General features: G+C 52.8%; 9 protein-coding genes across 9 annotated transcripts; 4 read left to right on the top strand and 5 right to left on the bottom strand.

Annotated features, from left to right (window-relative positions):
* Window positions 1-1,690: 1,690 nt before the first annotated feature.
* KRP23_12376 (uncharacterized protein) lies at window positions 1,691-2,038 on the top strand (the record flags this gene model as incomplete). Its single annotated transcript, XM_067882987.1, has 1 exon — window positions 1,691-2,038. One exon carries the CDS (start codon window positions 1,691-1,693, stop codon window positions 2,036-2,038), a length of 348 nt encoding a protein of 115 aa, XP_067739284.1.
* A 2,633-nt stretch (window positions 2,039-4,671) lies between these two features.
* On the bottom strand, window positions 4,672-5,133 carry KRP23_12377 (uncharacterized protein; the record flags this gene model as incomplete). The annotated part of the gene is made up of 1 exon (XM_067882988.1): window positions 4,672-5,133. One exon carries the CDS (start codon window positions 5,131-5,133, stop codon window positions 4,672-4,674), a length of 462 nt encoding a protein of 153 aa, XP_067739285.1.
* Window positions 5,134-6,423: 1,290 nt separating this feature from the next.
* On the top strand, window positions 6,424-10,995 carry KRP23_12378 (uncharacterized protein; the record flags this gene model as incomplete). Its single annotated transcript, XM_067882989.1, has 2 exons — window positions 6,424-7,487; window positions 8,445-10,995. The coding sequence occupies 2 exons, from the start codon at window positions 6,424-6,426 to the stop codon at window positions 10,993-10,995; spliced, it is 3,615 nt and encodes a 1,204-aa protein (XP_067739286.1).
* Window positions 10,996-13,381: 2,386 nt separating this feature from the next.
* On the bottom strand, window positions 13,382-14,223 carry KRP23_12379 (Endonuclease Htp3; the record flags this gene model as incomplete). The annotated part of the gene is made up of 2 exons (XM_067882990.1): window positions 13,382-13,746; window positions 13,836-14,223. The coding sequence occupies 2 exons, from the start codon at window positions 14,221-14,223 to the stop codon at window positions 13,382-13,384; spliced, it is 753 nt and encodes a 250-aa protein (XP_067739287.1).
* A 243-nt stretch (window positions 14,224-14,466) lies between these two features.
* Window positions 14,467-15,768, bottom strand: KRP23_12380 (uncharacterized protein; the record flags this gene model as incomplete). The annotated part of the gene is made up of 2 exons (XM_067882992.1): window positions 14,467-15,546; window positions 15,640-15,768. 2 exons carry the CDS (start codon window positions 15,766-15,768, stop codon window positions 14,467-14,469), a joined length of 1,209 nt encoding a protein of 402 aa, XP_067739288.1.
* A 446-nt stretch (window positions 15,769-16,214) lies between these two features.
* On the top strand, window positions 16,215-18,242 carry KRP23_12381 (putative glucosylceramidase 3; the record flags this gene model as incomplete). The annotated part of the gene is made up of 1 exon (XM_067882993.1): window positions 16,215-18,242. One exon carries the CDS (start codon window positions 16,215-16,217, stop codon window positions 18,240-18,242), a length of 2,028 nt encoding a protein of 675 aa, XP_067739289.1.
* A 176-nt stretch (window positions 18,243-18,418) lies between these two features.
* KRP23_12382 (uncharacterized protein) lies at window positions 18,419-18,911 on the bottom strand (the record flags this gene model as incomplete). The annotated part of the gene is made up of 5 exons (XM_067882994.1): window positions 18,419-18,434; window positions 18,501-18,583; window positions 18,647-18,663; window positions 18,737-18,829; window positions 18,887-18,911. The coding sequence occupies 5 exons, from the start codon at window positions 18,909-18,911 to the stop codon at window positions 18,419-18,421; spliced, it is 234 nt and encodes a 77-aa protein (XP_067739290.1).
* Window positions 18,912-19,084: 173 nt separating this feature from the next.
* On the top strand, window positions 19,085-20,019 carry KRP23_12383 (Protein N-lysine methyltransferase METTL21A; the record flags this gene model as incomplete). Its single annotated transcript, XM_067882995.1, has 2 exons — window positions 19,085-19,485; window positions 19,560-20,019. 2 exons carry the CDS (start codon window positions 19,085-19,087, stop codon window positions 20,017-20,019), a joined length of 861 nt encoding a protein of 286 aa, XP_067739291.1.
* Window positions 20,020-20,191: 172 nt separating this feature from the next.
* KRP23_12384 (putative glucosylceramidase 3) lies at window positions 20,192-22,246 on the bottom strand (the record flags this gene model as incomplete). Its single annotated transcript, XM_067882996.1, has 1 exon — window positions 20,192-22,246. The coding sequence occupies one exon, from the start codon at window positions 22,244-22,246 to the stop codon at window positions 20,192-20,194; it is 2,055 nt and encodes a 684-aa protein (XP_067739292.1).
* Window positions 22,247-22,322: the final 76 nt, after the last annotated feature.

Raw genomic sequence — 22,322 nt, forward strand, 5'->3', positions numbered from 1 at the left:
ATGCGAAGCCACCACAACGAGGAAGTGCACGGCATCGACCTCGAAAGTAATGACACTGTGTTCAGCGATACGGATTATCCGATGCCGCTAGAGCAAAGAGAAGGACAGAGTTCCTTGGGTCCGATCAGCAATGGACTATAATAAGTCAGGTGTGTCCGTTATCTAGCTTACACTATAGATGTGAGGAATCGTCGTGAGACTCAGGAGAATGAGTCGTAGTTTGAGTTTTAGGCAAACTAAACTCTGATTTCTGTTAGGTTTGAGACTGGGGGTTCCAGCCTCATATGAGCCACCAAATACAGGTCACCTTCTGATGGACAGTATTATTCACAGCTTCAACCAATCAGAGAATGACAACACAGCACGCGCTTTTAATAGCAGCGTGTTTTTGTACCTACGACCTATACCAATCTATATAGCTCTACCTACATATGAGACGGCGACAAACAAAATATTATTTATAAACCTAAGTGCGAATCGCGATTTAAGCACACCCTGCCAGCGTGGTGTGTCTCCACTTTCTTATGAGCCCCTGTACGACTTCTTGAACGAAGAACCCACCAAGCTACAGCATCGTCAAAAAAAAATATATATCCCCAGACTTTTTTTATTTGGTGTCCAGACGTAAAATCGCGTCGCGGAGCCAATGCCACCGTCCGTTCGTAGCGGAACACTTGCAGAACCCCAGTCGCCTCGGCCTAGCATTTTTACTTTCGTAAAGGTTTCATGCTCGCCAAACCAGTATACATTACACGTCAATTAGCGCGCATCAAATCTCGTTCATATTGAAGCATTCAGTCGTTTCGATTCTGCAGCCCCGACGTCGATATCTTTCGCATTCGTCGACGGTATATCCCTGCCTTCATGGCCCTCGACATGTTTGCGCTCGTCAAAATGGACATGGTCATGCAGGTGACTGCAGCGCGCTGATAGACGTGTACGGGCTCACCAACGTCGTCACGTAGTCCAACGCTAGTCATGTATTGCTCTTGGCACTGTTCTCCAAGCTGCTCGTGATCTTCGCCATCATCTTCTGCGCAACGAACCACTACGCTCTCCTTGCTGCTAAGAGTGACTGACGTAGAGTGTACCACCTAAATCTGGGCGGCGTGGGTCCACATTGGGGGAAAGGTCTACATCCCGGGAAATTTCAGCTGACAGAATCATATCCGGGGAAATACCCAATTGGGAACTGGCAGAAGGCATTGTCCACCAAAACACCTTTTTAACGAGCCGCATTTGGTGCCACGGAAACTGAAAGGAAATGAGGTAGGATGGGACCGAATGCGCACCGGCAGCCGCGTATTCTGCTTCTGATTACGATAGTATAACTCTTCTCGTGAGCAGAAGTCCGTGTTGTGATAACGTGCGCAAACTGCTTATTTATTAACTAAATTATTTACTTTTTATTAATTAACTTTAATAATAATGTACAGATTTGGACACTAAGATATGACGGACACAGATCAATGACAGACAAGGTTTATTAAGTTGGGTTCTATACAAACATTTTTGACCAATTAAATTGCTGAGATATGTAACGCACCAAAGCCACTCATAATTAAACGCGAAATAGAGTCCACGGAGGACGGAGTGATCGCTCGTTTACGAGTTTGGCGGGTGAGTGATGATTGCACGCACAGGGTGACTTAGAAAGCGAGGAGGGGGTCAGTTGGTTGAGGAAGTTAACATGATTGTTCGAGACCGGCGAAACGCATATTCGAACGCCCTTAAAGCAAAGGTGCTGGACGATACCAACGCTGGTCTGAGCGTCACCGAAGCTGCCACGCTCAATGGTATCGAGTCAAGGACTGTGGTGCGTGCATGGGTAAAGAAGGAGGCTAGTATTAAATATGCATGCGATAACAAGAAGCGATCTAAGTGCAGCGTAGGTGGTCAAGGTAGACTAAACTCGTTCCATCACTGTGACGAGGTTGTGCAGTGGATCAAGCAAATGCGACTCGACGATTTTTCTTTGAAAACGTCCTACGTGTTGGACTTCTTGAAGGAAGACTACGCCGACTTCATTACAGATTAGCTTACGAAGAACAAGGAGGAGAGCTTAGGCCAGATTATCCGACGGATCATACACCAGCGGCGGTTCTGGTGCGGCCAACTGTATCTATCTTGTCTACGCAAGACCTTAAGGAAGAACAACGCATGTTCGCCAGCGGGGTCGGTGCCAAGGTTAAAGACACGTACAAAAAGTCGTGCATTTTCAATGCCGACAAAACGGCCGTCTACTACGACGACACCCCCACGCGCATTATCAGTGAGCGGGGCGCGAACAATGGGGCCAAGATCAAGGGTCAAACTCGTTCCGGAAGAGCAAGCGTGCTGCTGATTGTGTCAGCTACAGGACGCAAGCTCCGCCCCATCATCATTTTCAAGGGCCAGCCTGGGGGGCGCGTCGAGGAGGAAGTCAAGGGTATTTCGAACAAGGTTGTGACCGCCGTCCAGAAGAACGCCTAGATGGGCGCTCGGGTGTGGCTGGACACCTTCGCAGAGGAGGCTTGGGGCGACTTCATCAGTGACACATCACCCGGACCGCTAGCGCTCTACGTTGACAACCTCAAGTGCCACTTGAGTGCTGCTGCACAGGAAGCATTTACGACTTGGGGCACGGAGGTAGTGCCGTTGCCGAAGTATACCACCTTGGTGCTCCAGCCCCTGGATGTCGGGGTGATGGGACCGTTCAAACTGAAATTTCGGGCCGTCACACAGTCCTACTAGTTCGAAGCTATCCGTACCAGCGGCCATGTCCTCCTCCGCGGGCGTCTGCTCAAGCTCCAGCGCTTGTCGGCGCCAGAAAAGCGGAAGCGCTTAGTTGAGCGCGTTGTCACTGCGTGGGATTCGGTGAGTTAAAGCTGTATAAAGAAAGCGTGGGTAAAAGCTGGCTTTTAATAGACGACCAAATTGGGCGGGGGGTGTTAACAGGTGCACCTACTGCCGGCACCAAGGTCACCACATGGGTGTTTAACTTTACGGTCAATGGGGGATTGAACTCTCGTCACCCGAATAAAATTAAGGTCGCTAACTGGTTGAGCCCCAGAGCGACATTTTATGACTCCGAATGAGCAGAATATTGAGCCTACCATTTTTTTAGATAGCGCGCTCGGATAGGCTAAATTTAATAATGGCTGCAGATGTCACTCATTTGTGTCCACATCTGTTTGATACAATAGAAAAACCTCGGGCGTCATATCTGTGTGTCCAAATCTGTATTACTTCGAAGTATAATAGCCGTCACAGAACAAACAGGTCGCGGCAGCGTCAATAATATTTGTAGACGTCGCAGATGCCGTCTTGGCGCATGCTGCCATGCCTACCTGTCAAACTAGTGTACCTGATTTTGGAGCGTTGCTGTTTCTGTGATCTCAATCTGTAGTGGGTAAAAGAGTTTGGCCCTGTTAGTTCATCCAAAATGATCACTTGCAACATTGAACACGGCACTGACGTGGAAATTGTCGGTGTGTTCTGCGTTCCAGATCGAATACAAAGCGGCTGCATTGAGTTGAAAGTAGCTCCGAAGCGCGTGCACCACAGGTTTGCCAGCGTACTGGCCCATTACGTACAGCTCGTCGTTCTGCCATTCGCCGACCGAGGCATTCAAAGAACTAGCGTCTTGACGGGCAATGTATTTCTTGATCTGCTCTTATCGTACATCGTAAATCGCTCGCAGCTGCGTAGCTAGCTCATGTGCAGACTTGAGATCCCGCCCAAAAGGTTTCTCCACCACCACTCGGAGAAAAGAAGCAGCTCTCGACTCTGTTGACCGCGGACGCAAGTAGCGATAGATAAGCTCGCAGCTCTAATAGTTCAGGAACAGCATCAACATCAACATGCCAAGCTACAAACTACAATTATGCACATACCAGCAGGAAAAACTGTGGTGGGATGACAAGGTACACCGTCCGTCCCTCTTCGCTCGGTAGTAGCTCGTTCATCTCATTCAATCTTTTCCCCAGCTCTCGGTAATAGCTCTCCTCCCGCAACGGCGTGTACCGAACACTAGGTATGAATTCCCCTTCCAGAATTTCTCGACACTTCTGCGCAGTCAAAAGCTGCTCCTGCCCCCCCCCCCCCCCCCCCCCCACCACCACCACACACACACACACACACACTGCTCCACACACGCGTTGACCGAACATATCGTTGAAAAACTTCGTATGCCAACCGTGACCTCTCTCTAAAGTGTCTGATTCTCCTGCTACGAACCGAGATATCCGTCTAGTGGTCAACGCAGCCTCCAACGGCAAGCGGATCAGCTCCTCCCACAAATATTTTGCGGCCAAATCCCTAGTAGCACCTACCACTATGACGTTTACCAATTGATGCTTGCTGAAGTGTGGCGATCCCAAGTCACTTGTAGAATGAGATAGCAAAACGACGGGCCTGATGATGCTCAAAGGGCCATTAGTAGCGTAAGGCCTATTAATAAGGAGAGGCGGACGCGCATACTCGATGATTATCGGAAAAGGTCAATAAGAGAGAGAGAGAAAAAAAAAACGTAAATATGACAAAAATGTGCAAATTTTAAATGCATAGGGGTTAAATTTCTGTTTTTACATATGTACTTGCTTTTTGTGCGCAGGGTGTGCGAGTTTCACTGTCGTTGGCATCGAGCAGATTGGCACCGGACTCTTAATGAGAAAGGCACCTACCGAGGTACTAGGAAGACATCATCGACTGAAGACCAGTGACGATAAGTGCCGTGACCGCGACACCGAACGTAACCAATAGAGCCTGATTGACGTAACGCCACTTGCTGGGGTTATTCGCGACTTCGTGTGCAACATTCTCCGTGACTTTGACAATCTTCGCCTCGTCAACCTTGCTCAATAGACCCGCCTCCTTTATCTTCACGAACGCCTTTTGCCACTTGGGGTCCGTAGTGTCGAGATTTTTTAACTGACCTGCCTTCATCTTGGCGGCGAGGCCTTTCCACCTGTTTTTAGCGGGTCTGAGTTTACCCGCCTCGCGGAAGGCTCCCATCGCGTTCACCTTCAGAAGCGCATTCTTCCAGAGGTCTTCGATCGCAGTGATTTTGACGGCTTCTTTGGCACTGGCGAGGTTGAGGCAGCCCACAGCAAAGGTTGTTACCACCAGGGTAAGGAAGAAGCCGAAGTTCATGATATAGTGGGTGGTGTCGCGATATCTGGATTGCCGGGCGAAGAAGCAAAAATTAATAATGAGCAAGAACAAAAGGAAACGCTGCCTCACAACATACGTGGATCTATACAGTTTTGCGATCCCTCCTTTTGCGCACCACACTATGGTAATACCCCGTAATATCGGATAGATATAGCAATGCCATCTGTTGCTTTATAATTCGTTCAATAATGAATACCTCTGTGATAGCTGTCTTTAAATCCACTGTGCAATGAGGGAGAGTACTGTACTCTGATGTGTACAAATTCTACAATGTATGCACTATATTATGCACTGTGTCCCATTGATAGTGACTAGAGAGCGGCTATTAGGTTTGTCCTCCATAATCACACTTGCCGCATAATCCAAACAGTCTCTGGTGTGCCCGACTGGAGCATCCCTTCAGGGCCTTCCAGCACTGACACTTTTCGCTATTTACGGCTGTATTAGGAAGGCTGTGTTGGAGAACCTACTGAATCACTCAGTAGTTACTGGATCACATTTTAGATTACTTCTTTATGTTACTGCATTACTGTCACTAGTACTGGGTCGTAGGATCATTAGCGAAGCGCACGGAGATCCTCGCATTGCATTGCATCCTCCTCCATCAGATGGAATTCATCCCAATTGTGTTTCAGAAGCACTTGTTTATTCTGCTCGGTAATTCTCAGTCGAAAATACGCGTAAGAACCTACTTGATGTCTGAATCAACAAAACATGTGTATTTGCTTGTTGAATTTCTTATAATACTTTGCACTAAACCTTTTGATTTCACTCTGCAAATGACAGCTTGGTCTTCCAGCACGAACCCTTTCTGCGAGGTCATCTGTACTATGTTGTCGCTCCTCCGGCATCAGTGCTCGCTGTCGGGGCTCCACCTCAAAATTGTGGTTCGACATCTTTCTCGTCTTCTCCATTTGTACCAGACCCTTTCGCCGTAGGTGCCTTCAAAAGCGTCTCAATATCACGTAGCAGCAAGCTATCTGCAACTGCTCCGCCTATAACACAGGCGAAGTTCACACACGGAACGTCGAGGTAGGGGCCACTCAACAGTTCCGACGCATTGAAATCGCTATCGAAAAAGCAGTAGCGCTCGCCATCCTGCACTGGAATCGACGTTTGGCACACAAACCCGTTTGATATCATTACCCAGCAAGGAGTTGAAATGGCTACATAAATAGTTTGCGGTTTGTGATTGGTCGACAACTTCAACTTAACCAGGGTCGTAACGGTTTGCTGCTGCTTTCATATTGCCTCCGACCTCGCAGCATAATGGCGCTTCCTCCCCAAAGTCAGTGGGATGTGACCCACTTAGCGGCCAAGTATCCGTGGCTTCGGGTGGATCAAGAGGCCCTGGAAGAGTTCCGCTCACCTTTCCGCTGGGTGTCGGATGCCTCACCCTCTTCGCCTGCTCGATCAAGTGGTAACGAGAGCAACGATAAAGCAAAAGGTCGTTTACCGCGTCGTAAGAAATGGAACACGCGATCCAGAAGTAGAGGAGAAGAGTCTCGACCTGGAAGACATGGAAAGCAGCAGAGGAAGAAGAAGCAGGCGAAGATCAACACAATACTTCGAAACCACGGAAGGATTTGCACGAACCTAGACCAAGACTTGATGAACAACGGGCCATCTACCGGAGAGTTTGCTATGTCGTCACTCCAGTTTCAGCGTACGCCTTTGATGCCTTTGCTTTCTGCTCCAACACCAATAGAGCTGTTCGATCAAGATGGTCATGATCGAAGTGAAGACACGGAAGCAGTGCTGGAAATGTTACAACAAAGTCACGAGTCGCTCGTACAGCTGCGAAAGCTGAAGAAGCCGAAAAAATGCAAGAAACCCTCACAACTTCTTGCGTTACGCTTCCCAGTACTTACGCCTACACCGGCGATCTCGGCACACAGCAAAACGGAGTCTATGAAGCGGAATGCATCGCTAACTCCTCGAACTTTGCTCGACAAGTATTCGCAACAGATTAAGGAGCTTGCTGAAGAAGAAGAACGACTAGAGAAGAGCGTGATGACGCGAATTGCAGAGGGAAAATCTCGACTGCCGTTGACATTCCTCTTCGAGCGCAACCTGATGCGCCGCTCCGATGCACAGCAAGATGGTTTACGTATAGTGACCGCCATTTTCGCAAAGCTGCAGCACCGCATGCTGTACAACAGTTACAAGCGCTGGGTAGCCTTTCTTGAGGCAGTTCGGCACGAGGACAGAAAACGCGAAGCTCTTCATCTCGCTCAGCAACGCGCCGTCGCCCTTCTTGAGCGGGTCTCCAGTGACGCATACGTGGGGACGCTAGCTCAAGGCTTCCAACACTGGAAGACAGCAATCCAAACGTTGGTCGATCATGAACGACATCTTTCAGCTGCTGTCATTCAGAAAGCGGTCCGAACGCGCCGCTCAAGACTACACTTAGATGCGCTCCGCCAGGCTGCGAAGGCTCTGGATTACCGTCGAAATCAAGCAATACAGGCGTTGCTGCGTTTTGAGCGCTATGGAACTACCATGCGGTGGAGTGCGCTGCGTATTGGTTTTGACTTCGCGAAACAAAATCGAGCTGCACGAAACTTGCAGCTCTTTCTGAGGAGAGTGGCTGTACGACGCCGAATTGCTCGCCGCGTTCGGTGCCGTGAAGGGGCGATTTGTATCCAAGCGCAATGGAGAGCTCACGTGGCTCGCCAGGAAGTTTTGTGTCGTCGTATTAAGCGAGCTGAGCGCTTAGCGTTCGAATTCAAAGCTGCAACTCAAATGCAGCGAGCTGCGCGAGGGTTTCTAGCCAGAAGTGAGGCGATCCACCGGAGACTATGGCTAGCAAAAGCGAAACAGTCTGCCCTGCGACTGCAACGGTGGCTAAGACATCGCTGGTTTCTAGCCACCCTCCAAGCAAAGTTTCGAGAGCGGAAGAGATTGAACGATGAAGCTCAAGCTCGTGCCGCCGCTGAGGAGCTGGCTCGGCTACACTGGAAATCTGTTATCGCCGTACAGTGCGTTTTGCGAGGCTTGCTTGCACGGAAAATCTACGAGCGCAGGCTACAAGAACGTCGGAGGGAACAAGCTGCAGTGTACTTGCAGCGCTTTTGGCGTCGACGAGCTGGGTTATATGCCCTGGGACTCCGCTTCGCTGAACGACGCGAACGAATTGCCCAGTGTCGCTTACAAGCTGCCATCGTCGTTCAATGTGCTTTCCGCTGCTTTCGTGCAAGACGCAAACGATTCCTTCTCGCCGCTGAGAAAGACAGACGACGACGAGCTGCTACAATTTTGCAACGACACACACGCGGTTTGTTCGCTAGGTGTCGTTACCAGAAAGCTCAACAAGCGGTGCTAGTCGTCCAGTGCAGCATCCGATGTGCTCTAGCACGACGTCTGCGTACTCGGCGGCAAAACGCCATTCACAAGCTTCAAAGGTGGGTCAGAGGCGTGTACGCTTGCCGAGCTGCGCATAAAGTTTTGGTTGCGCTACGAATCGAAGCAAAGCGGCGGGAGACATCCGTGATCCTCATTCAAAAGCTTGTGCGCCAGTACGAAGCGCAGCACATTGCGCGAGTATTTCGTGAGGCGCTGAACATCGTGAAAATTGAGCAGCGAAGATATTTTGGCTCTGAGAGTGGAGGCATCGGCTGGACTACCCATCAGGCTTCTTCAGAGCTTCTTACCTACGTTACACAACGTTTCCTCGAGGATGGCTCTTGCTTCACGACGAAAGAACTGCGATGGCTACGTGCACAGGTTCAGGCTGGGTATGACCGCTTGGCACGTGAAGACCATGCTGCGGTCTACCTTCAGCGTCGATACCGGGGTTACGCTACTCGTATGGCCTACTGGGTGCATCGGTTGCAAGTGGATGAGCATCGACGTCTTCAGTCGAAGAAAGCTGTCGTAATTCAAAGTGCAGCACGAAGATGGCTAGCAAAACGATATGTGCGCCGCGTTCGTGAGCAACGACGGTTAGCAGAGCTGAAGGAGGCGTACATTCGGGAGCGTAAGAGAAAAGAAGAGGAGCGACTTTGGAAAGAGCGCTACGACCGTGAACAGATGGAGTTGTGCGTGCAGCGTGCTCAAGAAGCTGCAAACCAACTCCGAGAAGCAAGACGAGAAGCGGATCTAGCTCGTGTCAAGGCTGAAGCAGCCGAATACCGGGCCAAAGAGCTGGCTGCTGAACGTGAGATTGAGACGCTTTTGAAGACACCTACGACGAAAAAGCCTGCTACAAATGGAGGAGACGGAAAACATGTCGAAGAGGAAGAGGAGAAAGACCCGTGGATGCAACTCACGGATGAATATGGCAATGTATACTACTACAACGAGAGCACGCAGGAAAGTAGTTGGGATCCTCCTCCGCCTCGAACCAAGAAAGTGAAAACTTCGCCAGAAGAAGAGGAAGGGAAAGATGTGCCGAGTGAAGAAGAAAAGAATGCTCCAACTGAAGAAGAAAAAGATGTTCCGAGTGAAGGAGATAAGAGCGCTGAAGAGGGAAAGCCTAAAGAGATCGACCCGCTCGAGGAGGTTTTGCGTGAGGGCAAGTGCATCAAGTGCCAGCTCGTGCCATCAACCAAGCGTTGTTTAGATTGCAAAGACACCAAGCGAGCGTTCTATTGTACGGCGTGCTTCAGGGAGCACACTAGAAGCCCAACCGAAGAAAACTCGTCAATTCCCAGCAACGTCAAGCACGATTTTGAGGTGGTACCCAGGGCTGCAGTTGCTCGTTGTGAATCGGGAATGGAGTGTCGAGTCGACGAAGACAATCCGTCGGTAAGCACCAACAACCAAGAACCAGCGGAGAAAGGTTTGGCTGCTTACTACTGCTACGAGTGCACTCCTCCGCCTCAAAACGAGTCATGCGTCAACACTTCAACCGAATCTAAGCTCCCAGGCACCTCATCTATCAACGAGAATGATGCAGCGGGACCAGGCTGCTTCTACTGCGAATCATGCTTCGCCCATGACCACGAGACGGCTACGAAGCTCCGACATGTGGATAAAGCCCTGCGCTTTCGTCGCGGAGCTTTGTTGTGCTGTGACTGTGGACACGTTCTCGCTGTACGTCAATGCGACTCGTGTGGAGGAGACAAATTCTGTGAGGCATGTTTTACCTCTTCACACAACGGTAGCAAGCGGCGCAGTATGCAGCACACGTGGACTGCGCTAGATGTACTGCGTGACCTACTAGAGCGCGAAACGGATCGATTCTGTGTGGAATGCGACGTTCGTGCCAGCTCAAGACTGTGCAATCTCTGCGGAGATGGTTTTTGCGACGGGTGCTTTGACAGGACCCACGCAAAAGGAGCCAAGCGCCGACACACCTGGTTGCCGTGGTGCGTCGCAGCTCAGCATGGGGACTGGATTGAGATCAGGGACGAGAAAGCCACGGTCTACTTCAATGTCGAGACGAAAGAGTCAACAAGTGAGCGACCGAATGTGCTGCTCTCGGGTGAAGAGCGACATCGGCTCGAGCTAGCAGAGCGCGAACAGCTTCAGCGTAGACGACAGGTCGAGCTGGAAAGTGAAGTGGTCAAACTCAAGGAACAGCTTCGAGGGCTTCAAGCCCAAGACCGACCAGCCAGTCCAGCTCGGACACCAACGGCAAACTCGGATGATAGCCGTCCAAACGCAAGTAAACGAGACACGAAGCCTGCAAAGCAGGGAGTACTCAGCAGACTATTCGGTCGAAAGCCCCCACAGCGACCACTTACGCCCGAAGAGCGCCAACGAATTGCTGAAGACCTCGCCGAAAGGGTTCGAGCTGAAAAACACCCCGTGGGCTCTCCAGTCTTCCAACAGGCCATGATTCACGAGCTAGCGGTACTTGCTGTGACCTCACCGCAGCTCAACAAGCCGAAATAGCTGACAACTCACCGCTTTTTTTAGGGAATTCAATTGTCGTTGCAGTCTCCCACGAAATCGAGTTTTGCGTTTGGAAATCGTCGACTTGGTGAGCGTCGGACAATGCCAAAATGACTCCAGAGGCGCCAATCACTCGTGGGGGGTCCCAGTTGCATGATGACAGCGAAAATGACAGGCAGCAGGTGTCCTCACTGGAACATGATAGTGTAGTCGCCTCACCTTCAACTGAAGTGGGCGAGTCCGACGCAACATCGGCCACCGGAAACCACAGATCATGGGCTCTGGATGACATCGAAGGTTTGGTCCTGGAAGTCGTGGAGGATCTCGCCATAGGAAGTGTGGGGCAGTCGATAGAAAACGTTGTGAATCGTCGGTTGTTCGGGTGTGTAGCTGCATGGGGGTCGGGAATAATCCAAGAGACTTTGGCTTCGGCGATCGCTCCGACAGGTGATCCCTGCGTGGATTCGAGCGATAACGATATCTTGAACAACTCCAGAGCTTTGCTTGGGCGTGATTGCATCGCACTGGAACCTCTCGAGCCACCTAAGAGCTGTCTAATTGATGTCACGTATCAACGGAGACAAATACCGATTCGAGCGACAAAGCGCAACCACTACGACCGCGAAGCTCTTCACCATGCAGTCAAGGCAGCGACCCGATCACATACGCATCCAGCTTCAATCACGTCCTCCAGACCGACAACAAAAAGTAAAATGAGGAGGAAGCAGCATGGTGCGCAGACGACCCATGTAGAACAGACAGGACCTCAGCCTGGGGTACCGTATAGTACTGAAGTTCACGACAACAAGCATCCAAACTCATCAAGCAGGCATCATATTGCGTCGCCTCGGAAAGCAATAGCAAAACACCAGCTTGTGGCGACAGAAGATCATCACACAGCTTCACATTCCGGCGACGCTGCATCTCCACACTTTCACAGCGCCGGAGCAGGTCTACAACTTGACATCGACACGGATTCCGTTCGCCCGGGTGATAGCGTAGCAAGTGCTCAAGCGCGCCGCTCACCTCCGCCGCTGTCAAAATCGCCGTCCTCTGTTGCATCATTACGACGACCTCATCCTCCAGGATCAGCCCACAGCAGGCAAGCTGCCAAGACGCTCTGCTTTGGTGAGCGAGAAGAAGAGGTGAAAGTGGAGTTTACCATTCAGAAAGCACTACCGAGGCGGGGTAGCGTTAGCATCAGAGGCGTCCTCCCCGATATCGATGGTGGGAGAATGACATCACGTCCAAGCCTCCCCTACCAAGCGTTTGGAGCTTTTGCCGGCATCAGAGACGAGGACAGCGGTGCCGAACGAGAAACGGAGTCCCATGAAGACCCACTGGAACAACATTTTCATGCGATGCCATTGTCGCCTGGCGTGAAGGTCCGATCTGGAGAGGAGGCTAGTGCTGGGCCGGACTTGCCTTTTTTTGCGTCGCGCATGCGTCGATCCACTTTCGTGGTAAGTGATCGCGCCATCTTCTTGTATTATTTGCGAGTGGTAGCTGACTGTGTGGGTTTATCCAGCGCATGGAGACTTACTCACTTCCGAAACCACAGCCGACAACTGTTCCCAACCAGCATCAAGTACAACAGGTTGGAAGAGGAACTTTTCTGACCGAGACGGCATGGGACTTGGGTCATTCATCTGCTGCTAGGGATTTCACAGGAGACCAAGTGACCGGTCAGGGTCGAAATCACTATCTTGCTGGTGATACCTGGGTCGGAAGTAAGTCCGACGACTTTTCTTACGCTGAGACTACAGCTTCATGCTCGTGCGGTTCCTCGACTTCGCTGGTAAAGACTAATGCTGCTCTTCTTTGCTGCTCCGTTTTACTCACAACTTTTTGTGTTGCAGACACTCTTTCGAAAACAAAGTAAAGTGCAACGTCCATGTCGTTCATGCAGCAACCCAAACTCTGAGTCAACTCGAGCGGATACAATGAATTTTACAAGTCTTGTTAAGCAGCGCGCATTTCATAAGAAGCCCCCGTGTTTGCCGACATCATCTTCTCCATCCAAGCGCGCACCAGGTGCATCCCCGCGACGAGTAACCAGCGCCCCACCAGCTTGTTCGCGTACGTTCATATTTTCTCTTGAAAACGACGAGGAGCTTGAACGTTGACGAATGCTTTTCTGTCGATCTTCGCAGCTCTAGCACGACGGAATCTCATGCTCAGCAAGAAAGCGCCTCCACCTCACAACAGAGATCTAGATAGTACAACTGCAATATCGTAGACAGCCCTCACTATCTCACCAAAATCAAGAGAACGCCATGCACTTGCAGCACGTGACACAAAATGATTAGTTGGGAAGGCACTGCATACAAAGAGTGTTACTTTTGAAGCAGCACCACTTTTTCCCCTCACAGCTTTCTCCACACGTCTACCCTGCACGCATGCGGGCCTTGTAGTCGCTGGAGCTCTCCATTTTCTTTCCTTGACTCCAAATCCCTCGTTTCTTGATCCTCGCCTTCTCCTCCAGCGTCTCATAGAGCTCCTGCTTGCCTCCATACACTGCACCCGCTTGGCGGTACACTTGGCCCAGCCCCACCTTCAGAATCTCCTCGGACGCATCGCGTCGGAACGGCCACCACCCGTACTGTACCATGCAAACAGCACGTGCGTACTGGTCTTTATGCAGCAGCGTCAGCGTCAACCTTCTTCCCTCAAGAGTCGAGGACAGCCACTTCTTGGCGTCGTCTCCGAACGGCTGACCCGGATTCCCGAATTTGGCCGTCTCGGGCGTATCTACCACCACCCGATGCAAAATACAGGTCAGCTCGCGGTCGTTCATTGCAACAAAGCAAATTAAAATCCTCCAGCTCGTTGTGACGCACCAATTCCCGCGAGGCGGATCTGCAGCGTGTGGTCCGACAGTTTCCCGTCGAAGCTCCCGGGGGCTCGGAAAAGCGGCAAATGACGCGCTCGGAACGTGTCTCCGTCACTGAAATTCACTGCTAGGGCTTTGAGCTTGCCTTCCTCATGGAAAAGCCGATTAGGCACGTCTTCCACCGTTGCGAACCGTCGGAACGGCTGCCGCAGACGAGGGAGCAGCAGTCCGACGCCAAGTCCGACCACGAACGCCCCGCACACGACGGGCGTGGAGGGATGTTGCAGCAGCTCGTGCGGGTTATCGACGATGCTATGCAGCTGGGTGGTGTACTGCTCCCATTGCTGTGCGGCCAACGCCTGCAGCTTCTTGAGCTCGTCTTCCAGCGGTGCCATGCTGGTCGATCGCAATGTGAGACTTCAGTTTTCATTGAAAACTTTTCAGTGAACACATTTCACAAGAAGACAAAGGAAAAGACAGAGATGTACCATCATTGTTTATAAAACATACTCGGGTTTGTGTTAATTTAACAACTTCTGGAATGAAAATCGGGATACGGGTCTGGCCTCGGGTCTGGCTGCAGTTTGAAGAGACTGCCTGTATTACTTTGTGTGAAGTATTGTGAATATCTGCATGGACTACTGCAAAGCGTCTAGAGTGTGGAGAGCCTCGCTGCGCAGTAAGGCTTCCATGTCCTTCTCGATGGCTTCTTGCACAGACAGCTCCTGTGCAGATAATGCCGGACCAAGGGACATGTTGCCAGGACGAAGGGCTTCTCGCCAGGTTGAATCGAATTGGTTTGATGTTGGTCTGACTGGAGCTGGAGCACTCGTTGCAGCGAGTCCTCCCCAGCGACGCGATGCGAAAAGATCTTCGGCGTACAGGTCCTTCACTTCCTCGAAAACTGCAAGATCGCTGTCGATACTTGTCGAAAAACGTTCTGATGATCGATCCCTGGAAGCAGGAACATGCTCTTGAGGGGCCACGAGTCGCTCGTCTTGAACTGTTTCTACAGCACGCTCAATTGGGTCAGGTGCAAGTTTCTCCTTCTCGGCCACTTGGTTAAGACGCTCTTGCTGAAGCAACTCATTCGCAGCCTTCAGCTCCTCCTTGAGCTGCTTCATCTCAGCGTCAAATCGTTCCTGCTGCTTCCGGGCATTCAACTGCATTTCCTCTTGCTGCTCCTTCGCATTGAGCTGGATTTCTTCTTGCTGTTCACGAAGGAGCGAGTGCAGCCTGTCCAACTTCTCTTCTCCAATCGTCGCTGTGCGTTCAAGTCGCTGGTCTAAAGCTCTCTGCTTTTCGAGGACACGCTCGTTCCGCTCCTTCAACAATAGCTCCTGTGCTTCCTTCAACTCCTCCTTCGTTTCTCGTAGTTCAGTAGCAAACTGCTCCCGCTGCTCCTTCATCCTCCGTTTCATCTCATCCTGCTGTCGCTGCACAAGAGCACGCAACTTGTCCACTTCAAGCTTGAGTAAATCCAGCGTCTGCTCCGCCTCCAGACGAGATCGCGTCTCAGCGTCTGTGCTCTCCTCCAATGCCAGCACTCGTTCTTCAAACACCATCGCCTTCCTCGTCGCAGAGCGTAACTCATCACTCAGCTCTTGGATCTCTTCAGCATCTTGTCGCACTTGCGCTCGCAACTCCTTCACCTCAGCCTCCAGCACCTCCCTCTGTCGGCTAAACTCCCTCTCTCCTTCCTCTTGCAGCGTCCCCACCTGCCCAGGAACCCACAACAAACGCACATAGAATCAATATCACCATTCTATATCTACAACTGCTCATAATTGACTGTACTAGTGTATCTTTACCTCGACGATGCGGTGGACCAACTTGGTCACCTTCTCTCGGTCTTCCGGGCACAGATCAGCGATTTTTGCATTAACCGGGCGGCTCTCTGCCGTCTCCAGCGTCGCTTTCGTGCGTACGGACTGCCTCATTTCTCTCCATCGCGATGGGGCAGCCTCTAACTCGATCGACGTACTTTTCCGAGCTTTGATATCGCGTTCAGCAGTTTGTTTTGGCGTCCGTAGCGCTCCGACAGACGCCGCCCGTGGCTGAGCAGTAACTGTGGATGTATTCGACGAGTTGGTCGCGGTCCGAAGAGCTGAAGTTGCTCCTGTCCGCCGCGCGCCTCCGCTGCCCGAGCCTTGTCGCCTCCATCCGGCCGGTGCGTCCATGTGCAACAAAATCACGACTGTGAGCAATCCACGCCATCAAATATGACACTGAGACAGTTATTGTCATTTTTGATGCCGTAGACAAGTTGAAGTGAGTTCTGCACTACTTGGATCCTTCACCACCTCCTCGATCGTGTTGTAGTGGGTTTGGAGCTGGAATTGTTGGTTAAAATCGAATTGGCAAACGAGTAGCACAGCAGTTTGATATGGTGATGGAGCGCACAGCGTACGGCACCAGTTCGCTCGCTAGTGACGAGCAACTGAGCGCTCGCTCTGCGACTCGACGTAAATGGATCAAGTGGGGACTCATCGGTGGCTCTGCTGTCATCCTCGCGGTCGGGTTAGTGGTGCTGGGGCTCTTGTCCTCTGGCTCGCACTCGACGGCGTTGACCGTGGCTACAACAACGCCTCATGACGGAGACGTCACGTGCTTCCAGAGCTCGTACGTCGACAACGCGACCACCATGATGGAACCGATCAAGGGGCTCAAGTGGAAACGCGGCGGCGAGAAAGACACCAAGTCGTTCATCGCCGTGGACGTGGACAGCAAGTTCCAGGAGATCATGGGCTTCGGAGGCGCCTTCACGGAGGCGGCGGCGCTACAGTTCCAGAGACTGTCGGCGGAGAAGCAGGAGGAGGTACTGACGCTCTACTTCGACCAGGACAAGGGCAGCGCCTACAGCTTCGGCCGCGTGCCGATGGGGTCGTGCGACTTCTCGGTGGCGTCGTACAGCTTCGACGACACGGTGGACGACATGGAGCTGGAGAACTTTGATGTGGACGTGACGCACGACACGGAGACGATGATCCCGTTCATCAAGCGAGCGCTGGAGCTTCGTCCGGATATGAAGCTGTTCTTGGCACCATGGAGCCCGCCAGCTTGGATGAAGAGGTCGAGCTCTCACTACAACGCGAGTATGTTGGGGTCAGTGAAGCCCGTCGGACTGAGAGACGACATGCGTGCACCATGGGCACTCTACTTCTCCAAGTTCATCACCGCATACAAGAACCACGGAATTCCGTTCTGGGGGCTTTCACCGCAGAACGAGGCGGAGTTTGCTGCGCCATGGGAAGCTTGTGCGTACGACCCGGCATACGAAGCTGAGTTCATTGGTGAGTTCTTGGGTCCTGTACTGGATCGCGACCACCCCGGCCTTACTCTCATGGTTTTCGACCACAACCGTAACAATGTGCAGCATTGGGCTGAAGTGATCTACAACCACCCTACGGCTAGCCAATACGTTGACGGTATGGCCTTCCACTGGTATGAGGATGGCGGTGAACGTTACATGGACGGAGTGGAGTACCCCGAGCATCTGAACGACACGCACTTCATTGACCAGAGCCGATTCATGCTGGCCTCTGAGAGCTGCAACTGCCCGGGTGTTGCTGTCGGCAATGACGCGTGGTTCCGCGCTCAGCGTTATGGCCACGATATTCTGTCCGATCTGAACAATCATGTTGCCGGCTGGGTGGACTGGAACTTGCTGCTCGACCACAAGGGTGGGCCCAACCACAAGGGTAACCTCTGCGACGCTCCGATTATCTTGACTGAGGACGGCAGCGATTTCAACATTCAGCCCATGTACTACTTCATCCAGCACTTCTCCCGTTTCATTCCTGTAGGCTCGCGTCGTGTCGAGGCGCAGGTTGCGGCTCACTTCGCGAAGCCTGGCGATGCGCAGCTGTACGTCGACTACCAGTCCTCGCTTGCTGCATGCGACGGCAGCTCTCGACAGACGATTCACAGGACGGATGATGGCAAGATGCAGGTGACCACCACGCCGTTCTGTATCAATATGGTGCCGATGCCGAGCAAGGGTCAGGAGATCCGACTGGTCGAGTGCCAGTACACGCAGCAGACGTGGACGTTCGAAGAAGACACCCAACGCGTTCGCATTGATGACTACTGCTTGTCGTTGAGCCATGGATCCACTGAGGACGGCGTGCGTGTTACGGCAGACAAGTGTGCAGACGAAGTGGCTCCGCACCAGCAGTGGACGTTCAATGGGAAGGACGGCACGCTGCGCTCCCAGGCGTCGACGACCGACCAGTGTGTGACGACGGGCTACTCTTTTATTCAGGCGGCCGCGTTCGTGACGCCCGAGAACCGCAAGGTTCTGGTGGTGCTGAACGAAAACACGGAGCCGGCGGATTTCCAGGTGCAGGTTGGCGATGCGGTGCTGGACACGTCGGTTCTTCCGGGCGCCATCCGCACGTACGTCTGGGAGTGAACGCATCAAGCGGGCAGATCCAGTTAGTTCAATTCTGAGGATGCGTCTAACAGAGGACCGCCAGCACAGTTGATGAAGGCAAAAACTGCATGAATCATTGAAAAATGAACGTCTCGTGTCAACTTGAGCTTCAGTATTCTGATGTGAATGTAGTCTTCAGCTCTAAACACTTGAAGCTAGTACATACTGCGCCTACAACATCACAAGGATCAGTCACAGTGTACAAGTCGAAAACTCCTCCATGAACAATAAACCTACTGGAACTGCGAGTGTTGCGCTTGCATCTTGTTTCGTCGTAGTGCCATCACATTGGCCAGGTACGAGAAGGATGACAAGTGTAACTACACAACAACACACGACCATCAGCATCTACCACGTCCTCCACCCTCAAGCACCTTCCTCACCTGTCGGTTGTAGTCGTCTGCACAGTATTTCATCAATTGTACACATAAGCATTTCACAATTTATAATATTCACACGAGATTGCAACCAACCTGGCGAGATCTGGTGCGTCTGTCGTGCACGTTCCAACTGCAGCGCGCGCTGTTGCGCTATAGCCTCATGGCGCTTCAAGGGCGTCTGTCCATCTGCCAATACATTAATTCCCTCTCTCCAATGCCATACAATTCACAGACAAAACGTACGCGCTGGTGCCCACTGCGTGTCCATGACCGAGAGCGTCGTGAAGCTGACTTGGACGATTGGATAATGGAGGCATGTTGCATCAACACCGATCGGTTCAAGGTCATTCAAACGGAGATATTCACCTCATCAGAGTGACATATTGTCAAAGGTCGCCCCAAGTTTCGTAGCCACTTCAGGGACTGTAGCCATTTAAGGCAATGGAGGAGGAGGCGTTGACGCCGTCAGAGCCGCTGGCGCTCGAGGGCTCGTTCACGCACTGGGCGCGCTGTGTGGAGGTGCCGTTCGGTGATTCCCGCGTGGTGTCGGTGGAACAAGACCCGGACTCGTTTGTGCTGGGGACGACGGTCTGGGACAGCAGCAAGACGCTGCTCAAGTTCATCGAGCAGCGCCCCGAGAGATTCCAGCGGTTTTCGTCCATCTGCGAACTCGGCGCTGGCTGTGGGGGGCTGGCGGGCATCGCCAGTGCAATTGTGACTGGAGGACTGGCAGATGTGGTGCTCACGGACATTGGGCCGGTGCTCCCGTGGCTGCGACGCAATGTGAGAGAGAACTTGACACACGAGGAGGTGCAGCGCGTCCGCGTTGAACAGCACGCTTGGTACGCTGCAGTTGCAATGGATTTGAGTATTGCAACGGAAGAACTGATGGTGTTGCATTGGGTTGTTGATGTAGGGGTACGCCGGCGACGAACCTCAAGCCGCCGTTCGACTGTATCTTGTGTGCAGATGTGGTGTACGAGAAGGCGTGCGTCAAGCCGCTGGTGCAGTCGCTGTTGGCGCTGTCGCATCGCAAGACGGTCATCTTCTTGGCGAATGAACGTCGAGCTCCGAAGGTGCGAGATGAGTTCATGCGCTACTTGGACACCTACTTCCAGTGGAAGGAAGTGCCCAAGGCGGAGCTGGACGCCGACTACCTCAAGGAGGCGATTGAAGTGTTTGAGATGCGGCCCAAGAAGCGCAAAGTGCCGGTGGAGATGCAGATCGAGACGCCAGAGAACTACAACCCCGACGAACACGAGTACCATCCGTTGACTGGCGGGGCGTCAAATGAAGCGGATCCGTATGATCGCGATCTCTGGAATGACCTGCTGCGAGACCTGTCACTTGATCCCGCCGACAAGAAAGCAAGCTGACATAGCAACACTGTATTCATTAGTTTGTGCAAGACGCAGTTCTTTTGATGTTTGTGCGGCCCTGTTTGTATCGGCGATCTACATGTACTTGTTCTCGCCATCATTGTATATCTGTTGCATTTTCCTTTCATACCTCTTCGATCACCTCTTGCGTTAACCACCGCGTGTTTCCTTACTCCCAGGTGAAAGTCCGGATGGCGCCCTGCGGCACCGTCGTCTCCAGCGCCACCCCACCGACCTGCAGCTCGAAGTCAGCCGGCTCCGTGTTCTCGTTCATTACCACAAGCACTTTGCGGTTCTCCGGCGTCACGAACGCAGCGGCTTGCACGAACGAATAGCCAGCAGTTACGCACTGGTCCGCCGCCGACGCAAGCGAGCGCATCGTGCCGTCTTCCGCATCGAATCTCCACTGCTGGTGCGGCTTCACCTCGTCCTCGCACAGGTCCGTGCTGATACGCACCCCGTCCTGAGTGGAGCCGTGGTTTAGCGAGATGCAGTAGTCTCCCATGCGGATACGACCCGAGTCCTCGTACGTCCAATGCTGTTGCGTGTAGCGGCAGTCTACCAGCAGACCCTGGTGTCCTTGCCACGGGATCTCCTTCAGATCAATGCAGAAACCGGTGCCAATGACTTCCAGCTTGCCATCGTCCGTCGGACGCCATTTCTGTCGAGAGCTGCCATCGCACGTCGCCAGCATCGACGGGTAGTCGACATACAGTTGGGAGTCGCCAGGTTGTGCGAAGCGAACTGCCACCTGCGTCTTGACACGGCGCGATCCAACCGGAATGTACTTCGAGAAGTGTTGGATAAAGTAGTACATGGGCTGAATGTAGAAGTCCGTGCCATCCTCCGTCAAAATGATGGGAGCGTCGCACAGGTTTGCCAAGTGGTTGGGGCCGCCGTTGTGGTCGAGCAGCAAGTTCCAGTCGACCCAGCCAGCCACGTAGTTGTTCAGGTCAGTCATGATGTCGTGTCCGTACCGCTGCGCACGGAACCAGGCAAGGTCCCCATGGCCCACATCGGGACAGTTGCAGCTCTCCGTGGCCAGCATAAAGCGGTTTTCGTCCACGAAGTGCGTGTCGTTCAGGCGCTCATGGTACTCGACGCCATCCATGTAGCGCTCGTTGTCATACCAGTGGAATGCCATGCCGTCCACGTACTGTGCAGCAGTTGGGTGGTTGTAGATCTCCTCGGCCCATTGACGAACACTGCCGCGGTTGTGGTCGAACACCATGAGGATAAGCTCCGGGTGGTCACGCTCCAGCATGGGTCCCAGGAAGTTCCCAATGAACTCGGCCTGGTACTCAGCTGTGTACATGCACGACTCCCAAGGAACCTCTGCCTGCGGCTCGTTCTGCGGGGTGAGGCCCCAGAACGAGATGCCGTGTTTCTTGTAAGCCGTGAGGAACTTGGAGAAGTACAGCGCCCACGTCGCGCGAACGTCGTCCTTCAAACCAATGGGCTTCGCCGAGTTCAGCATGCTGGCCGCGTAGTCGAGTGTAGAGCGCTTCATCCAAGCTGGAGGGCTCCACGGCGCCATGAAGAGCTTGAGGTCGGGCTGGCGCTCCAGAGCGCGCTTGATGAAAGGGATTAGCACCTCCTGGTCGTGCTTCACCTCCTTGTCAAAGTGTTCGAGTTCTGTGTCGTTGGCCACGTCGTCGAAACTGTACGAGTCAGCCGAGAAGTCAGACGATCCCATGGGCACACGTCCAAACGTGTACGCGCTGCCTTTGTCCTTGTCAAAGTAGAGCGTCAACACCTCCTCCTGCTTCTCACGCGACAGCTTCTGGAACTGCAGTGCCGCAGCTTCCGTGAAGGCTCCTCCGAAGCCCATAATCTCCTGGAACTTGCTGTCCACGTCCACAGCAATGACGGACGCAGCATTCGGCTGAGCACCGTGCGTCCACTTGAGTCCCGTGATGGGCTCCATCATGTTGGTCACGTTGTCCACGTACGAGCTCTGGAAACACGCGATCTTCGTCTCCAAGGCAGGAGCAGCAGCCGCTGGAGTCTTGGACTGCGGCGAGGACTCCGTCGTCTCTGTGGGCGACACGGAGGCGTCCTCGGGCAGCGCGGTAAGGCCAAAGACAGCCAGGACGGCGCAGACCCCGCAGACACCGAGCCCCACGAGGCTCCACTTGATCATCGAGCGCCTGCGCGTTGTCCGCGCGCTCAGCCGCTCGTCGCTAGCTAGAGAGCTGGTGCCGTACACGGTTGGCTCGGACATCTTGGCGAGGTTCGAAGGGACGCGACTCTTGTCCGACTTGTGCGCGACCTGGTAGATTCAGAAGTGAGTCCCCACT

Source organism: Phytophthora ramorum (genome assembly GCF_020800215.1).
Source record: "Phytophthora ramorum isolate Pr-102 chromosome Unknown Phyram_PR-102_s0015, whole genome shotgun sequence".
NCBI lineage: Eukaryota > Oomycota > Peronosporomycetes > Peronosporales > Peronosporaceae > Phytophthora > Phytophthora ramorum.